This window comes from Typopeltis vanoorti, chromosome 24, assembly GCF_054136105.1.
Source record: "Typopeltis vanoorti isolate ZY-2024b chromosome 24, IOZ_Tvanoo_1.0, whole genome shotgun sequence".
In the NCBI taxonomy this organism is placed as follows: domain Eukaryota; kingdom Metazoa; phylum Arthropoda; class Arachnida; order Uropygi; family Thelyphonidae; genus Typopeltis; species Typopeltis vanoorti.
The window spans coordinates 1,204,873-1,226,003 of NC_143572.1; the positions used below are offsets into that span (position 1 = coordinate 1,204,873).

Here is a 21,131-nt window from a genome sequence, read left to right on the forward strand (position 1 = left end):
TATTGAGAGATGACATTGATTGGAGAAATGGTATAAAGACAGCTGTTGCAGAACATGTGGTGGAGATACTTAATGAACAGTTCATAAAGATCTTTCAATCTTGTGAATGTGACTTCATGGAGGGATTGAGAGCAGTTGATGATGGGGAGGAGAGACTAACTGTAAGTGAGCAAGAGGTGTTTGGGGAGTTGAGTAAACTAGATGTAAACAAGGCTGTGGGACTTGATAATATATCACCGCGTATTCTGAAGGAATGTGCCAGGGAGTTGACACCTGCCTCGACATATTTTTTTAAAACGAGTCTTGCACTTGGTCACGTGCCTAAGGAGTGGAAGGAGGGCAAGATTGTGCCACTTCATAAAGGAGGTGATCAAACTCAAGCATCAAACTATAGGCCTATCTGTGTGTCAGGTGTTGTGGTTAAGTTGTTGGAGAAGCTTGTGAGAACTAGGATCCAGAGTTGGGTTGACAACAATGATATTATCTTTGATGGACAGCATGGATTTGCTAAAGGGAGGTCATGTTTTGTTAATCTACTTACAATAAAGTGACTGATTCCTTGGACAGAGATGAAGGATACACAGTAATATACTTGGATTTCGCAAAGGCTTTTGATAGAGTACCTCATGATCAATTGATAGTCAAACTAGAGCAGATGGGATTGGATATTAGATTAGTGCATTGGATTGGAGACTGGCTATCTAATAGGTATCAACAAGTTTTGTATGGGGGTGGGATATCCAGGAAAAGGAAAATCACTAATGGAGTGCCTCAGGGGTCTGTTTTAGGGCAATTACTGTTTAACTTGTATATTAATGATATTGACGAAGATTTGGATGGAGATATTCAGTTGTTTGCAGATGATGCAAAGTTTGGACGAACCATAAAGAGTAGTGAAGATGTTGTGGTCTTACAAGAAGACTTGAATAAATTGAGTGATTGGGCACAGAAATGGGGATGTGAGTTCAATGTTGCAAAATGTAAGGGTTTGAAATTTGGAAAACAAAGATGGGATGCAGAATTGGGATGCAGAATTTATGCTTAGTGAGAATATATTGTTGAAGGTAGAGAAAGTAAGAGATCTGTGGGTGATAGTGGATAAGTATATAAAATTTAGGGGACACATCGCCACAATTGTGAAGACAACACAAAGGCTTCTGGGAATGATGCGGAGGACATTGATGTGTAGAAGTAGGGAGATTCTTGTTCTGTTGTATAAGGCTTTGATTAGGCCACACAGGGACTATTGTGCCCAGATTTGGTCACTGGGTTTTCAGAAGGATGAAGAGATGTTGGAAAGGGTCCAAAATCAACTGACTAAGGTAGTTTTTGACCTCTGAATGTCGAGTATGAAGAAAGATTGAGAAGATGCAATTTGCAGAGTCTGGTGGACAGAGGGAAGAGGGGAGATACGATAGAGCCCTACAAGTTGGTAAGGGATTGTTATAGGATCAGTGGTGGAGAAGTTCTACAGAGAATAGTGGGAGATCAGGGTAGAACCAGAGGTCATCACTGGAAACTGTATAAAGAGGGTGCGAGTTGGGGAGTGAGAGGCAGGTTTTTTTCGTGCAGAGTTGTGAATGATTGGAATGCCTTGCCTGAGAGTGTGGTGTTTGCAAGAAGTTTGAGTGTATTTAAGACACGGTATGATGAGATGTGTGTGTGATAAAAGGACCTCCCATGAGGTCTTGGGGTAATAATAATAATAAAAAATGTGAAGTGGAACAATTTTACCTTCTTTCCAATCTTTTGTGACTTGCTCTGTTGCAAGGCACATGGTAAACTGTTTGCCAAGAGTGCTGTTCATTCCATAGAGCTTTCCTTCGTGACATGCAGTGATATTTTATGAAATTCTACTGCCTTATTAATATCAGTTTACTTAATTCTTCGTATATTTCCTTCTCACTCACAGTCGGCCCCTCCTCCACCACCATACCTTCTACGCTCAAGCTCTTCTCATGATGTCACATTCATGATAATGAAAATACTCTGTTACACTTCTCCCTGAATACTTCAAGTATATCTTCTTCAGCAGTTACCAGTCTACCTTTATCATCTACTTACATCGTCCTTCCATAGCCATTCTTTCTTTCTTCTACTCACCATATATCGAAAGACCTCACTAGGATTATTCTTGGTTTGATTGGATAATTTCTTTAAACGCTTTTGCTATTCTCCAACAGATTTATCTTCCTGGGCTGTTCTTTTTGATGTTAGTACAGCTAATTGTTACTTCTATATTTCATGCTTACTCCCTTCATTCATCAATTTTATTGATATCGTTTAGGTATGAGCCTTTTAACCTTTGGAATACATTCAGACATTAATGTTAAATATATCTTGATTAGTGCTCAAACAGTATCTGTCTTCTTTCCATTTAACTTCTCTTTCTGTTTTTCATAATCATGGATCTTGCAGTTGTTCTCTATACACAGTGTGCCCATTAAGTGATGAGATAACAATTATTATATCAAAACAAAAAACTGTATTTGGAATTGTCAATTACATATACTCAAAATAATCTCCTCAAACTCCTCACAACATTTACAGGTATTCAAAGGCATGTTGGAAGTCCTGAATAAGATCCTCCTTCATTCTCTGGGTCACATCACATTGAATATCCTCAGTGTTGCAGAGGTGCTCTCCCTATCAAGGCACACTTCATCTTTGGAAAAAGGGAGATATTCTGCAGGAGTTAAATCTGGTGAATGGTGGGGGGGGGGTTGATTATACAGATCGACTTCGAAGCCAGAAACTGCTTCCCAGGCAGTGCACAGGCACGTTTTTGTTCAACAAAAACCAATTCTTGTTGAGGAATAGTTCTTTGGTGCTCGCCCAGATATCCAAGCAGCCTGACATGCTCAAGGCAGCCAGAGAACACCGTCTCGATTTAAGGCTTTTAGCATTTCAGGCCAAATTTCATCATCGCCAGCAGCCTTGCCCAATTTTAGCAATTTTATTGCTAAATGGACCTCTTCTGCTGTGAGACTAGTCATTGCCCCGATCTGCACCTCTTGGATGTCCACAACTGCTGGGCCACCTGGGTTAAGAATGTTCTCAAAGTATTCCCTCTATCTGTGGAGGATATCCTTCTCGGTTGTTAAAAGTGCACCATCAGAGGCCTTAATTGCCCTTGCTGTGCACAATTTCCTCCCTCAAAGGTGGCGGATGGTCTGCCAGAGTACTTTGTTTGCATTTGCATAGGATGAGTCTAATCTTTCTCCAAAGGATTCCCAAGCCTTCTGCTTTTCGTGCCTCAGCATACCGTAAACACATTTCAGTTTTTTGGACTTCTTGGTTCCACCAATGTGTCTTTTTTTCTGACTGCCCGTTGCCACGCCGAACCGCTTTCTGCCACAGCATGAGAGTACAGAGGCAGTGACAGCTGTTCTGAACAGCTTCCACTCCTCCTCAACATCTGCAGTATGCTTGGAAATCTCTTTGAACTTGGAGGAAATGTCATCTGCAAAATTCTTCCTCACAGCCTCATTTTCTAATGCCTCCCATTTCATGCGGTATAGCTGCTTAGGCCTACCAGCGTTGATGGTAGCATCTGGTTTCTGAAGCCGTAGAGTTCACACAACAAGGTGGTGGTCAGTTCACAGTTCTGCCCCTCTTCTCACACGAACGTCCAACACTAAGGAAAATAGGTCTGCTGAGACTATAAAGAAGTCAATCAGAGACCTTTGTTCTAGTGTATCCCTGTACCAGGTATACTTATGGACTTTTCAGTGCTGGAAGAAGGTATTCATTATGGACAAGCTGTTAGTACAGCAAAGTCCAATAATTTCAACCCATTCGTGTTAAGGTCAGGGGGTGCTGTTCCTCCCAACCACACCCCCTCCATGTCTGGTCATCTGTTCCAACATGTGCATTGAAGTCACCCATTAGCAGGACTGATTCAATATCTGCCACCCTGTCAAAAGCAGCATCCACTTCCTCTAGGAAGGCAGGGTATTCTGACTCCAGATTAGGTGCATAGGCTTGCACCACAGCCAAATCATGGTTTTTCATCTGAAGCCTTAACACACATACCCATCCTCCCCAATGGGATCCACTCAGCAACACAGTCTGACAGCTGGGGGCTTGTGAGTGTCCCCACACCTGCCTGAGCAGACATTGTCGGGCTCACACCAGAGTAGTAGAGTTTCCACCCTTTATCCAGGTCGACAGTTCCAGAGCCTCTTCTCTTGGTCAAAGAAAGCCTGACTATGTCTAGCCGGTAGCGCTTGGCTTCCTCAACCAGTTCCAACTCCTTCCCTGTCAGAGAGAAAATGTTCCAGTTGCCTAAAGCCATAGTCTGGTGCCGCTGTTGTTGTCATTTCTGTCCTTTTGTAGAACCATTTCTTTGCGCTTCCCCTAAACACCTCCCCAAATGGGTAGCGGGCCCATTGATGAAGTTTCCTCTAGCAGAGTGCTGAGGAGTGGTATTTAAGGGAGACTGTAACAAATTTTTTGAGTCCAAATCCGCCATTCATATTTGATAATGGAAGAAATTCCTTTTTAATTTTTTGGTATCGGCTTTACCAAAAAAATTGCAGAGCCTTACTATATATAATTGCTTTTCTTCTGCTTCTGTGATGTCTGTAATATTTATTATGTACAACTGAGCAGGAAAGATAGATTATGGTTTTGAGTACTATGGCTTTAGAAGAAAAGGCGAGTGGTCCTATTTTCCAGTCTTCTAACATTTCAAGGTTTTTGTATATAAGTTCTTGGACTGGTAATATTGGGCAAGTGGAGAAGGGAATTCCAAGTATAGTGAAGGGTTCACTCTTGGGGGTTAGTCCAAAAGGAATGTCTTCAAGATCCCGCTTTCCATAAACTTTTAATTTTGTCTTGTCTGCATTAATAATTAATCCACTGCTTTTGCTGAATTTTTCCAAAATACCAAAATATACATATATGGAATCATTATCCTTCAAAGTTCCCACAAAATCATCAACATACTAATACCTTATTTGCCTTTATAGTTGAAGGAACTGTTATTCCTCACACAACATGTGTATTGTTGACTTCCTGTAAGAAAGGTTCAAAAACCAATGCAAAGAGCAGTGGACTGAGAGGGCAACCTTGACTCCTTTTTGAATATTGACAGGGTCTGACAGGAATCCATTAACTAGGCAGCAGGTAATTAAATTGGCATAGACTCCTTTGAGTCTATGCCAATGTTGATAACAGATAGCAGCTTTTTACATACACCAATTTGCTGGAGGATATGGAATAGAAAGGAATGCCGGACATTATCAAATGCTTGAGTAAAGTCTACTGATAGCACTGCCTTCAACTGTCTTTTCATGTTAGCTAAGTGGATTAGATCATGTAGCAGAAATAGATTAAATTCTACTGTTTGACCTTGTACTCCATACACATGTGTGCGTTTAATTATGTATCTCATTCCCACTTTAAGCCTGTTATTGATAATGCGGGAAAAATATCTTGTAGTCAGTATTAGATAGAGAAATGGGGGTCTCCAGCTGCTGATTAAGGTGTGATCTCTGTTAGGTTTAGGAATGAGGACCATATGGCTTGCTACAAATTCACTTGGTATATGTCCTGATGAGAGAAAGGTATTAAATAGTGCAACTAGAATGGGAAGAATAAAATCCCAGGCCTCTCGATAAAGTTCTATCCCTAGACCATCAGGTCCTGGGGATTTTCTTTTCTGGCATTCTTTGTAGGCTATGGTAACTTCAGATGCTATAATGGGTCTGTCAAGCCCATCTTGGATATGAACAGGAAAGCCATTAATGTTCCAAGAGTTATAATTTCCAACAGTACTATTGTCTTTAAACAGATATTTGTAGTGTTTTTGAAAGGAGTCAAGGATGTCTTCTCCATCAACACAGATTTGAGTGATAGTCCTTTCTTTGTGAAATTTTGTAAATTGTCTATTGAAGAATGCAGCTGAAGGGCTATCTGCTAAGTGCTGCTGTATTCGTATCTTAAAATTTCTTTCTTCTACTTGTTTCTGCCTTTCCAGTTCTATCTCTGTGTTAATGTTTCTAATGATGTTACTACATTCTATACCAGGCCTGCACAACATATGGCCTGCAATGCTATTTATTTTGGCTTGTTTGCCTGATTGAATTATTTAATCATACACGGGAATATGAAATGACACGAGTTTTTCCAAACGTTGAATTAAAATTTTACTGACTCTGCATGTTTACGTTCATGCTAAACATGAATGTCACAATCATGTTTCTTTCAACTCGACAATAAATTGCATTTGGAGTTATTCCCACTGTCGTATTTAATAACAAATTATTACAATCGCTTCGAGGGTTTGTTAGCACTAGTGTCGCTGTGGGGAAATTCAAAGTTACATCTCCGTGATAATGACTTGATGTCTACGAACGAGAACGAATCATATTACACAAAGTTGGCCGTGCTTTGATTGGCTTTGGCAGTGTAGTGGTTGGTTGTAGCTGGAGCAATGTATTACATAACTGTTATCGTAATCTGCATTATTGTGAGTTTTTCATCATTAGTTTTTTTGTAATTAATAATGTCAATCTTGACACAATGAGCTTAAGTAAAAACCATAAAATAGATTCAGAACATCGAACATTTAACCCTGAGTGGACAAACAAATGTTTTTACGTTGTTTAAGGACAAAATAGTGTGCACTGTTTGCCGGGAATCTATCATTCTGCTGAAAGATACAATATGAGATGTCATTTTGAATCAAACCATCCTAACCTTGGTGAGTTGGATGCAAGTAAAAAGCAAATAAAAGCAGCAAAGTTATTAAAAGTCCTTAGCGGTGAGCAACAAGCCTTTAAAAAAAGTGACATCTGCAAATGAAGTTGCCGCAAAGGTAAGCTTAAAAATATCACAAGAAATAGTTTGTGCTGGCAAATCATTTACTGAAGGAGAGTTTATAAAAAAGTGTCTGATGATTGCCATTTCTGAATTGTGTCCTGATAAGAAAAATAATTTTGAAAATATCAGTTTTTCCCGTATGACTGTTCAACACAGGGTGGCTGATATTGTCGAGGATCTTAAAGATAACCTGCAAAAATCGGCTAGTGAATTTGTCTATTATTTACTTGCTATGGATGAAAGTACTGACATGAAAGATACTGCACAGCTTTTAATATATGTAAGATGCATTAATAAGAATTTTGAGGTGACAGAGGAGCTTGCTGTTTGTGTTCAATGAAAGGAAGAACAACAGGAAAGGAGATCGCAAAAAATGCAAAGATGTGTGTAACCGAAAAACTATTCTTAAATTTCAAGAATTTAGTAGCAGTTTGCACTGATGCAAACTATGTGTGGAAAAAATGTTGGTGCTGTAACATTTATTGAATAGTATGCAGGTAAACCATTGACAAAATTTCACTGCCTAATTCATCAGCAGGTGTTATCTTCAAAGGGTTTTGCAGTTTGATCATGTGATTAAAGTAGCATTTGCTCTGGTCAACTATATTCGAGCTCGGGGTTTGAAACACAGAATGTTTCAGGCGTTTCCAGAAGAAAATGATGCCAAGTTACAGGGATCTACCATGCCACACTGATGTATGTCGGTTGAGTAGCAATAAAGTTTTGTCACTCTAAAAAATGAACTTGTTGAATTTTTGGAATCTCAAGAAGATATGGAAAAATTCCTAGAAATAATGGATGAAGAATGGAATCAAGATCTATTTTTCTTGTGTGACATTTTGGGTTACTTGAATGACCTTAACTTACAGCTTCAAGGAAAAAATAAGTTTTTTTTCAGTTAATGTCTCTTATAAAGGCATTCAAAATGAAATTAAGTTTGTTTGAAAATCAACTTGCTAAGGATTATATGTCACATTTCTTAATTCAATGGTGGGCAGAAAATATAAGAAGCACATATCACTTCTAACTGAGGAGTTTCAGAAAAGAATGCCATTGAGACGAAGACGAAGTCCGCATAAAAGTGATTGAGGATCCATTTTCTGTAGAAACAGGAAATCTACCTGAAACTCCAGATGGAAGTTATTGATCTCCAGTGTTCTGAAAACTATCGGGTCAAACATAGGGAGAGTACTTTTACAAGAGGTTTATTCTATTCTGGATCAGGATAAATTTAAAAGTTTGTTGGATACTTCCTACTAGGTATTTTGTATGTTTGGGAGCACATATACTTGTGAACAAACATTTTCAGCCATGAACTTGAACAAAACCAAAACAGCATTCATCTTTAAGTGATATCAATTTAGAGGCCATATTAAGAATGGCCACTTCAAACATGACACCAAACTTTGATTAAATAATGGCAACCAAAGAAATGCAAGGTGGCACATTGTGACATTCAGTCACTGATATTTCACTGAGAATAAGTGTGATATTCTCAGTGAAATTATTAGTAAACTTGAACATAAACACAATGTTTAAGTGGTTTTTATTGAGAAATGTTGCAGCTATATCTGTTTGTAAATAATTTTGATTATAATTTTAATTGTAACTCTCTAAAAAATTTAAATATACATATTAATTAGTATTTGCTGTAGACCTAGTAACAAATTTACTTAAGTTTAGCTGCAGTGGACTAGTCTAAGATTCTAGGTCCAAAGTGATCTGGCGTTTGGTCAGGTGGTCCAAGTTGGTTTGGCCCTCGAAGACAATCAAGTTGTGCAGGCCTGTTCTACACCATTGCATTGGTTTGTTGCGAACCAGCTTCTCTCTTTATACAGGTCTTTCAACTTTTTACCTTTTGAGGAAAGCATGTTCCTTTGCCCATTCCATCATATTCTGCTTTACTGCTTCTTTGAATTTTAACCACATATCCCATCTGGATCTGGAATTTAGTTGAAGAGATCTCAACTTTTTCCATGCAGTTGAACTTAAGTAGAACTGGATTATTATCTGGCATGCTGATGTCAAGATGTTTTTTCTGAATTATCCTATTTATGAGGGAAGAAGAGATATAAATTCGATCAATACGAGTGCCAATACCTTGATTCATGTACGTGCATGCTTGGAGATTAGGATTGCGAATCCTCCATAAGTACTAGCTCAGCATTGTTGAGACATGTTTTAACTGTGCATATTCCACTTTTCCACTCTTGGGGTTGCCCTCCTATTTTGTCTAATGTGGGGTTTTCAATACAATTCCGGTCTCCAGCTGCTATGATGTAGTAGGCAGCATATAAATATGGCTCCAATTTCCTGGAAGAATTTTCATCTAACTGTTCCACTGGATGGAGCAACATTTATAAACCTTATTACACATCCACAGTATTTCCAATCTTTTGTCACGATTCTCCCTTCTGCATCCCTTTGATTATTACAGAATGACCTAAGGAGGGACGATGGGGGGGGAGAATAAGAATTCCTACTCCAGCCCTGTTAAATCTTCCAAAGCTCTAATAAGAAAGAAGTGGATATCTATCTGTTAAACTTTTTATATCTACAAAAGCATGTTTCTTGGAGAAACAGAAATGTGATATTATGGGGTTGCATAAGTTTCTATATAGTTGTTTAATTTGCCTGTGTAATTCTCGTACATTTAATGAGGCAATGCAGAAAGGAGATGCTATGATTATTGCATAGCAATGTCACTGGTAAGTCTTTAACTTCTAAATTTTGGATCAACTCGATGAAGTCTTCAATCTGCTTCTTGTAAACTGTTTTCCAGTTTTTTTTTTACAGTTGCTTTCCATTATATCAATTTCATGCCTATCGTTCTTGATTTTGAAAACTGGTTTTCTTTTCATGTAGGTGATAACGTTACTGAGTAAACTTTGAATCAGTAAACTTTATTATATTTTCTTTAATTGTATCTCTTGCTTTCTCTTATTAGCATGAGTTAGTTCTTCATAATCCATAAACTCTTCTGAGCCAGAAGAGTTTTCATTTGATGATCCACAGCCTTCTCCATCTTTACATTTTTTTTACTTCTTTTTCTTTTAGATGTAGTTCTTTTTTTTATTTATTTTTTTTTTGTTTGACTTTATCTTTATTTTATCTTCAATTTTTTTCATTAATTCATCTTTCCTTTTTGATGATATTGTCTGCATATTAAGTTCTTTCAGTTGTCTTACTTCCTTTTCTGTTTCTTTTCCAGTTTCTTCTAGTGGAACAGTTGCATTCTTTTTTTTTTGCGTTTCATTTTGTACCTGTTTTGTTGTTATATTAAGTTCATTATTGGTAATTTCACCTGATGTTCCATCAGTATTTGACTGGGAAAGTTGCTCCTGCAGATCTTGAATTTTGGGGCTAATTTCTAGTTGATTTGGTTGTACACTTTTTGTGATTTTGCCAAGTGCAGTTTGTTTAAAAGTGCAATCTTTACTAGACTGAAGATCTGGGGACTTTTCAATATATATATATATATATACAGTATTCTAATTGGGTCTACAGGTACTCCCACTCTTTCTGCGAAAGGTCTAAAAGGACAGGTGTTAAAGCAGTGTTCAGAACTTTTGCATTTCTGACACGGTTTGAGGCACTGATTAGTGATATGTCCAATCTGCATGCAGTTGAAGCATTTAGATTTGGAGCAGTTACCATCCAAGTGATCGTATGAACCACAACGCAGGCATTGCCATTGTACTCCGGGGTAGTTTACCATAACTTGGGTTGTACCGATGTTGGCAAAATTTGATACGGGTGTTTTCATATCCATTGTGAAAGTAACATCACCAGAAAACCAATTTGGATCTTCACTTGATAAACCTTTTCTTATATTACTAATCTTACCCGATTTCAAAAAATGTCTGTATAAGAATTTCATTATTGTTTTCTATATATTCCTTCAGAAATCTTTCAATTTTTACTGTTTTTACCTTGCTCCCGACCATTACAAGAATAACTGTGCGACCCTCAAAAGTAAAACCCTGTGATAGTTTGTCCCTTGTTTCCACATCTTTAACTACAATTAAATATTTTCCTCTGCCGTAAGGGATAAAAGAATTAATCTTGTTTGCGCCGACTATCTCTTTTAAAACCTTAGTTACCCGTCTCGCTTCTTCACATCTGGGAATTTCAATTCCTAGAGTTCGCACCCTTGGAGGAATTGGTAGTACCATTATCTCAAGTGGGAAAAAGACTAACCTCTGCATTTGATTATAAGAAAAAAAACCTTTCAGTCATAAGACTGAGAATAAAATAATCCCATGATACGGAAAAATTCTACACCACCAGCAAATGCTTTATTTGACTATAAAATGGGCGGCCGTGATACTGCTAAAAGTAATCCCATAATGCAGATATTAACTGCACTACCAGCAATGTTAATATTTATTTTAATAAAGACCTGTGCTAGTGGGGGAAAAACCACCACTAGCACCAGTAAAATAAAATCAAAGTGAAAAATGAACTAAAGAAAACCAAAGTACCTATCTTGCAGAAAGCCGAGATCTCTTCAGTGGGAGCCAAAACCAGAGGTGATACCAAGGTTGATGTGAAGCAGAAGTCATATTTTCATATACGAGTTGCCAAAAGGTATCACACCTTATTATTAAAATACTCTGGATTAGAGATAGTTGCTGGAAGTTTTTCCACTTGGTTTAATCCTTTATCCAAGTGTAAGCAACAAGTTTGCACCTGAACTATTTTCAAGACTGGGGCAACTCGTATATAGAAGCTTATGACTTCACTTCACTTGCCTTAGTATCCCATAATACAAAGCACGTATCCTTACAGGTATGCATTATAGGAAGGGTCACTACCCAGACCAGTTTCGATCTTTATTGAGGTCCGATTAGTGGGAGCCAGACTCAGAGGTAATACCAAGGTTGAAATAAAGCAGAAGTCATATTTTCAATGTATGATGCATGGCATTATGCATACCAGTCTTAATCAATACCTTAATTTAATACCATAATAGTTTTTTTTTTTTTTTTTTGAGGGTGAATGTTGTTATGGTGAGTGATGAATTCCTGTGCTTGATTTATAGAGATGGACAATATGATAAAAATATCATCAACACAACATAGCCACACTTTAGATCATGTTCTAGAACACTCTAATGCTTGTTTCTCAAACCACTCCATGAACAAGTATGTTAGCAGTAATTTTTGGATCTCATTTCTTGAGATCAACAAGATTCTTCAGGCACAACTTTTCTTCTATGAAACCTCATAAATAAAACAAAAGGTCTCATTGGTTCTAGTCAGAGATAAGAGGTGACAAAAATTGGCTGCATTTGTGGTGATTTGGATAACTGTGTATTATTACGTTATGGCAAAAAGCCATAACACACTGGTGTACAGAAAATCAATTACCATAGTATTTGCTAATTACCAATTACTCAATTACTCAATAGCATTTGTTGCATCCAGAACAAATGCTATTGAGGGAAGGTGGAATTTAGAGAGACAGCGGAGTTGTTTGAGTTGGTCATAATCACTCTACAGTGTGCAGATAATAACTGGAGTTTGCAGTTTCATCAAAAACATATGGTAAAATTAAAGCATGGCTTAGTATAGCCGCCCCCATGATCCCTTTCCTTCCATTGCTATATTTTTGACCAATCAACAAAAATGTTTTGTTGCCTAAAATATGCTTTCAGTGCTTGTTCATTGTCCTTTTCAAATGAAAGTATAACTGCATTTCTCTGCTCTGTCTTCTATGTGTAGGGAACATTTTCAAATCTAATTTAAGTATTCATTAAACGGAGTCTGTGAGCTAATTTCTTTATTGATTTACCAGGACTATGGTGAAATTCTGAGCACTACAATATTTTTAGAGAATGAATGTTAAGCAAACAGGAACACTGCATTGCTGACATTCCTTATAAAGTTTAACATTTATTGTAGCTGTTCAGTAGTGATTTTCAAATGAAGCCTAAAATTTTTTTCTGTAGCAGGACAGTTTCTTGTTTCAGCAAACAGAAGCACAACTTTTGCATTCTGCTACCTGACTGTCATTCATTATTGAGCAAAATATGCATATGCAAAACTGTGATGTATTTCTGCTGTCTAGTGAAATTCTAGGAAATGCAGCCTACTACCACCAAGTTTTAGTGACATTCAACAAACTATTTCATTTTAATGGATGATAGAAATATTTCAACTTTTCATGTATAATTTAAGTGAAATAACTTTATTTGCTGTGTCTAGAATAGTTTCTTCATAATTTCCCTGTTTAAGATTTGTGTGGGTGTAAAGAGAGAGAGTGATGCTAATGGTTTGAATTAATACTAAACTTATAGCTAATTAGTGTTTTTTTTTTGTTGTTATTGTTAATTTCAGTGGATGTGCGTATTCCATTCTTTCTTGAGATGGTAATTCAAAGCCTTCTGTTTATCATTCTACAGTTGGTGGTTTCTGCACTTATCTATCATTTGTTTGCTGTAGCCTTGTTACTTGCTTCAGCTTTCTTTCTACTTCTGGATCGTTGCTTGAATGCTGGAGTGCGTGAAGTAAGAAGAATTGATAATGTTTGCAAGTCTTCAGTTATTGTTCATATTACCACAACCATGCAAGGCATATCTGTTATTAGAACATTTGGTTCACAGCGCTGGTTTAGAGAAAGGTAGGTTATGTATATATACAATAAACTTTAATGGTTATTGAAAATTGGGTGAGTACTCTGTTAAATCTATCATATAATTATAGAATGTCTCATTGTTAATTTATTCCCATAGTTCTTACATGTTAATTTATTGTTTTCATTATTATCATTGTCATAGTCACTTATTTTAGCATACTGGTAAGCTAAAACTTGTATACAGTTCCTGATTGTCATTCTCCTCTACATGAGGAGTATCATATTTCCATATTACACAATATGACATTGCTAGTTGTCTTCAACACAATTGATTGAAGCCTGTATTGAAGACTTTTGAATGCTTATCTGGAGATTATGAACTGATACATAATTAAATTTATTATTAGATAAGGAAGATTTGATTGACAGAAGTTAGATAAGGGAGAATCACATACAGTGATATTCTTAAACTTTACAAAAGCGTTTGATAGATTACCACAGTATAAATTGGTGTACAAGCTGCAGAGAATGGGAATAGATAGTATATTGGTTAGATGGATCAGCGAATTGGCACTCTGAACGATACCATCAGGGGTTGTGTATGATGGAGCAACGTCTTAAAAAAGGAGGGTATCCAGTGGCATGTCCGAGGGTTCTGTTTTTCGGCCCCTGCTGTTTAACTTTTTTGTAAATGATATATCATGTGGACTGACTGGAGATCTTCAGTTATTTGCTGATGTTGCAAAGTTAGGAACAATTATAAGTAGTGCTGCTGATGTTAATTCCATTCAGGAAGATTTGAATAGACTTTTTACTTGGACAAAAACATGGGGTTGTAGTTTTAATATCAATAAATTCATTTTGAAGTGAAGAAATATAAGGCTCTGTACTACATCGATGGTGCCGTACTGCAGGAAGTGGATGAGGTTAGAGATTTGGGAGTGATGGTTGAAAGTAGACTGATGTTTAGAGGGCATATTGCTAGTGTTGCAAAGGCTGCCCATCATAGTGCTGCTATGATAAGAAGTACTCTAACATGCTGGGATAAAGAAGTGGTTGTGCCACTGGTCAAGCCACACTTGGACTATTGTGTTTAGATCTGGTCACCTGGATTTCAGTGTGACATGGAGACATTAGAGAGGATCCAGAGACAAGTGGCTAAGACGTTGGATTGAGAGAGGTATGGAGAGAGGTTGAAGAAATGTGGATTGTAGAGTTTGGTGGATAGGAGGAAGAGATGTGATATAATAGAGACATTTAAGTTAGTGAGAGAATTTTATCAGATTAATCCAGAGGGGATTATAAAAAGAGTAGAAAGTGATAGGGGAAAAAATAGGTCATCCCTGGAAGTTATGTAAGAGTGTGGTGAAGAGGAGTCTGAGGAGTAGATTTTTTTTTTTTTTTTTTTTTTTTTTACAGAAGTAGAATTGACAGTTAATGGAACGCATTATCAGAATGTGTTATTAATGCAAGGAGTGTTAAGGATTTCAAGATTCTATATGATAAATATGTTGTCAGTTGAATGAACCTCCCACGATGAGTCTGCTGATTCCATGGAGGGTCTAATAATAATAATTACTAATCAATCTCTTATTAACAATTTTCCTCCAAGTTAACACGTTCGCTGCCACACTACTTCGGCATGGTCTGTTCCCCTACGCCGAGCAATTTCAGTTCTTCAAGGTCAGTACGATAATCTCGTTACGGAGGTAAGCGTCCTACGAGTATACTCGTAATTGGCTTGTGCAGAGCATATACGGTCTATGAGAATACACAGTTTTGAAGCTAGCCCCACAAGCCAAGCATTTTCACTTCTTCAAGGTCACTACAATAATCTCGTTCCCGGCGGTAAGCGTCATACGAGTATACTCGTAGCTGGCTTGTGAAGCAGGTTTACCCACTACGAGTATACTCGTAGTTGGCAGCGAACATGTTAATCTATTACTTGTCAGCACTCCGGTATTGTTGTATCTAACATTTCAGTGATCTACGACACTTCCAACTGAATCAATCCACTAGATCCTCCTTTGGATCTTTTTCATGCTATCTTGGCATCAAACATCTGTTTTGACATTCTCTCCTTGCCCACAAACAAAACCCCTCCCCCTTCATAACAAAGATTACTCTAAATCTATCACCATTCCATATATATCTGGGAGTCCATCCAAAAAACTAACAAAAATCCTAAGAAAATATGACCTCACAACTAGTTGCAAACCACATAAGAAATTGATATCTCTTATCTGCTCCACCAAAGATCAGCCACTTCCCCTAGACCTAGCTGGAGTATAATACTAGGCTGCTTGCAGTTTCAAACTGTCCTACTACAGCCCATATCAGGATATCTGAACACAAGGACCACATTCAGTTTTACCAATACAGCCACTCAGGACTTGCTGATCATGCAGTAGACACCCACCACAGAATACGCTTGAAGAAAGCTGCTTTATTACACCACAACAGGTACAAGTACAAAAGATTATTCCTCGAATCAGCCTCAACTCTGAAAAACCTCCCAAACCTCAACTAATTTGGGTGCATGAGAATCTGGGAAGCTTACATTCTAACATTATCAGCACAATAGCCAAGACAGCCCACTGGGGCACCTTTAGGACTCTAGGACTGGCTTCAGTTGCCTTTCTTCAGCCTCATTTGCTTAGTGTTAGTGCCTGCATGCACATATCATTGTTTTGTGTTTCCTGAAGATGGCAATTCAACATTGCCAAAATATAGGTAGTTATTTATTAAAGTTTTTATAATTCATAAGATAGTTTACGTTGTCATTTAGGAAATGACAACGTAAACTATATTAGAAGTATGTCTAATCAATGTATAATCCTATCTACAAGTATTAGATGTCTATTCCAATCTCCTGGAATTTAACCTTCTGACCAGGCCTTCTGAATTATGCAGTAGGTGCAAAATTTTTATCCCTTCATATTTGAGCATTTCTGGTTGAATATTATCTACTCCAGCATCCTTTCAGGTCCCTGATAGTTTTATTTTATTTTATTTTTACCTCAAGTATTGATATGTACTCCTGTTTGTATTCCTCTTGAATACTTTCTACTACTGTTCTATTGCTGTTTTTTATATTTAACAGTATTTCAAGGTAATTACTCCAGACATCTTGAATATCCTTATCCTCAGTTGTTTTTTGATCCTTTTACAGTACTCTTTTCTCCATGTCTAAGCTCTTTCAATAGCCTCTAGAACATTTTGCTACTTTTTGCTACTGATATTTATCTGCTATATTTTTGCCAAAATCTTCTCATGACATTTGTTTAGCTACTTTTACACATTGCTCAGCTCTTACATTTTCTTCGTATTCTTTTAGGGCTTCTGCAACTTATTTTCTAGGAACTTTCACTATGCAGTCTTCTTTTACAAGACTGCTTCTTTAACTTTTTGTGTTCACCATGGTGTTCTTATATTTTCATCCTTGCAAACTATTACACCAAATGCCTCTCTAGATGAATCAATCAATGTTTTCTTCATTGATGGAGCTGTCATTTTTTTTCTTTGTAAATTGTGTTTGTATAGTACCTGTAAAAGTACTCAGTTTATTGTATTTTTAATTAATTAAAAAAAATTTAAGAAAAGAAAACCCATAACATACATAAATCAAAAATTATTATTGGTATATAACATTGTCTCCTGAGTCTTATATGAGATTCCTGTAGATAGCTTGCAGTTCTAACTCTTTTTTTGAAAATAAATATAAAGTAAGTTTTTATATTTTTGTTTTAATGCTTTCCCTAAGCATGAGCATTTTTTTTTTAATGTCATTTCCACACACGAGAGCCTTATAGCAAATAAATGCCATTTCTGGCAAAAGGTAAAAATATCATCTCTAGTAGGCTGCTTGTATGTGGAACCAGATGGCTTCACATCAGTTTGCCTTAGTATCTTATAAAACATTGCACACTTCATTTTGGGCTATGTTTGAAAGAAATATTTTCATTTTCATGTTCACAGGTACTGTGAGTTGATATTTAACTAGGACTATTAGGAATATGTGCAATATATCAGCTAAAAACAAGGTTTTATTTTTTTTTAGTGTCTAGGATATAGACCACCTTTGTGAAGCCTTTTGCACATAGTGGAAGGCAGATACCAATGTTCCAGTAACTGACTCGAGGTCAGATTTAGTTGATTCAAGGTAGAACTCCATTTTTGATGAGCAAATAATCAGAAATATTGGTCAGCCAATGCGGTTGTAGCTCATGGCTTTCTTTCATTGTATATCTAGGATGTTGTTTGTGACTGTTGGAATTGGTTCCACAGTCTGTGGAAGCCATGTGGAGCCATGGAATGACTCACATGTAACCATCTGGCTGACTGTGGCTGGTCTCCATTCAGGCTTGCCATCTGAATTCATCAGTTAAATGTTGTCTTGCAGCCATATCCAAGAATTTTACTATCGTTAAATGTCTTGTTCTCACTCCTGACAAGAAATGGAAAAGAACTGTAAAATGTCCTCTTGCATATTGTGGCTAATTTGCATATACCACTTACAGTGCCACTCATTTGTGTATTATAATATTCTGACTCAGCGTGATGTTTTAAAAACATGTACCTGATTTTCATATATCCCCCCCCCCCATATGAGTTATTGCAATTTTTCTTTCTTCTTTAATTTATGGAAAACAGTGCAGTTTAGTGTGTTGACTAATTTCTCTCTTATTCCATATAAATTTATTTGGTTAGCTTCCTACCATACCAGCTTTGCTAATGCTGTTGTCTATTTCCATATTTAATCTTTATTAAAAATTGTGGCTAAATAGCTGAAATATTTTACTCGTTTCATACATTTTCCATTCAGAATGTCTTGTCTTGTGAGATGTCATCTCCTTCCAGGAGGCTGACTACCATGAGCTTCCACCATATACGGTTTTGTGCTTCTCTTTTGCATTCTTCATAGGACAAAAAGTTCCAGTCCTTAATATTTCTCATCCAATCTGTTCTTTGTCTTCCTCTTCTTTTTTTTCCTTGTATCATTCCTTCTAGAAGTGTTTTTTGTAGGGAATCATGCCTTAGTATGTGTCCAAAGTAGGTGGTTTTCCTTTTCTTAATTCAGAATGTAGTTGATGTTTTTAATATTTCTGCTTTTTTTTAATTTCTTTTTTTTTTTAAGTGCTGATGTTCATATGAAATTTATTAGCAATTCTACAATTTAGTCAGGGAATCTTGCAGAGGCTCATCCTGTTCATAGGAGAGAACATTTGAAATGGGCCAGACTCCACGTCAACTGGAACCAAGACCAATAATGTATTGTTTACAGACAAGTCCCGTTTTGCTCTACAAAGCAACACCAGGCATGCTCTGATCTGGAGAGAACCACAGACATATTATCATCCCTCTAAGATCCATGGAAATGGACACCTATGGTGGCAGTAGTGTGATGGTTTGAGGAGGCATCTTATTAGTAGCTGCAACAATATGTATATGTGATAGGGAGACATTTATCCTACAAGATGATAATGCTCATTCTCATAAGTGAAGCTCATGAATAATTTTCAAGGAGAGACATTATTGTATGTATGGACTAGCCAGCCAGGTCTCCTGGATGCTCTAGGTAGATGTGTTGCTGCTCCCAACCACCCTCCACTGAACTTTGGGAACTTAGGAGAACTTTACTCTTTTCTCCATCACATGGCACGTGGCGGTGAATTTGAGCTGTGCAGAAGAAAGTGATATTTAATCGGTGAATAGTCCATCCCCCCCGTTTTTTCTACGTTCTTGAGTGCTAAATTGTTTCTCTGAATACGAGTGTACTTCAGTGGTTGTTTTTTGGAAGTTAGTTGCTATCGTGATATAATATATTTTGGTACCATCGGAATCGAATGCATAATGGTGGAAGACAAAACGAAGCTAAGTTTTCATTACTGTATTTAGTTATATTTCATTTTATTTAATTGTATTTAGTGTACTTAAATGTTTTGTTTTGCTTGTAATTGTTTGTACTTTTTTTTTTCTTATTTATTTAACGGTATTTATTAATTGAATAATTATTAAAGATTACGCTACTCGGCAGTAAGGAATGATGGCAGATTCAGCTGCAGTCGCAAGTGGCATATCGCCAAGTCATCCTCCGCCATTTAAGAACTCTATTATAAGCAATATCATAAGGGACTTTGTGGCATGCAGTACTTGCAACAGGTATGTGTCTCGGAAATTGGATATGTGGCTTCAGAAAGAGAGCATATGTGCGCAAAATGCAGGCAGTTGGAGGAAATAAGTGCATTAGAAATATCGATATCTGACCTTGTTTCTCCAGGAACAGGGAATGAATGTAGGAAGACAAGTAGTGTGATAGGAGAGAATGAAAAAAATATATATGTGAATGAGTAAATAATACTTGATAGTGTGGAAGGTGTGAGTGACTGTGAAAGTTTAGGAGATGGTTTTGTTTGGGAGAGTGAATTTAGATTAAGAGTGACTGACTTGCAGAGGGAGATAGATGAGCTGAAAGAGGAAGTGGAATGTCTTGTGAATTAGAGCAGAAGTATGAAAGATAAGATTAGGAGAATGGAAGAGATAAATGCAAGGCAATTCAGAGTAGGGGAGAGAGAGAATTTTGGGAGTATGAGTGAGAGGTATAGGGGTGCTAGGAGAGGAGAGAATGGAAACAGTAGAAGAAAGAGAATGAGAGAGGTATGGGAATGCTAGCAGATGAGAGGATGGAAACAGTAGGAGAGACGGAATGAGAGAGAGATTATGGAAGTACTAGAAGAGGAGAGAATGGAAACGGCAGGAGAGATGGAATGAGAGGTATGGGAATGCTAGAAGATGAGAGAATGGAAACAGTAGGAGAGACGGAATGAGAGAGGGATATGGAAGTGCTAGAAGTGGAGAAAATGGAAACAGTAGGAGAGAGGGATATGGAAGTGCTAGAAGAGGAGAGAATGGAAACAGTAGGAGAGAGAGGTATGGGAATGCTAGAAGAGAGAATAGCAGTAGAGGAGCGGGAATGAGAGAGAGACCTATGGGAATGAAAGAAGAGGAGGGAATGGTAAGAGGTATAATGTATGGTGATTAAATGATCCGTGGTGTTCAAGATAAGATGCATGAGGAGTGTTTGCCAGGAGGAACAATAAAAAGGGTGACTATGGCAATTAAGAGAGGTGAAAGGGTGTATGAGATGATTGTGATGGTAGGAACAAATGACTTGAGTGGTAATGTAAGTCGGGCAGCAAGAGATATGAGATTTTTGCTTGAGGCTATACGGAAGAAGACAGAGAGAGGAAAAATAGTGTGTGTGTTGCCTAGGTATGATAATGATGAGCTGAGCAGAAGAGCGGTGATATTGAATGGCATAATAGCAAGAATGTGTGACAATAGAGGACTGGTATATGTGGATTCTTGGAGTGCGTTTGAGGAAAGAGAGGAATTGTATGCGAGAGACTGCTTACATTTGAATGAGGAAGGACATAGGCATCTGGAGAGATTGCTGTTCTGAACGAGTCAGTGTGTCACAAGGAGGATGATAGCAGGGCTGGCCTCTTCTGGGAATGGATACTTGGGAGAAGGGAGACGATGTCAGGTAACACTGAGCCCAGTGGAGTCTAGAAGGGATAATGCTGGGTATAGAAACAATGGCATTTATATGCTTTATACTAATGCCAGGAGTATCCGGAATAAGGAATTGGTGGCGCAGATAGCATCAGCCTGGCCAAAATTTATTGGGATCACTGAGACGTGGTTGACAGAAGGGGATATAA

At 37.4% G+C, this 21,131-nt stretch overlaps 1 protein-coding gene across 1 annotated transcript in view; it reads left to right on the plus strand.

Moving 5' to 3' along the window:
• The window catches only part of LOC150092881 (ATP-binding cassette sub-family C member 5-like), a 708,254-nt gene that overhangs the window by 483,249 nt on the left and 203,874 nt on the right, over positions 1–21,131 (plus strand). The window contains exon 20 of the mRNA XM_090414097.1: positions 13,170–13,452. Within this exon, the coding sequence (XP_090270223.1) occupies positions 13,170–13,452 (283 nt within the window). The remainder of the gene's footprint in view (positions 1–13,169; positions 13,453–21,131) is intronic.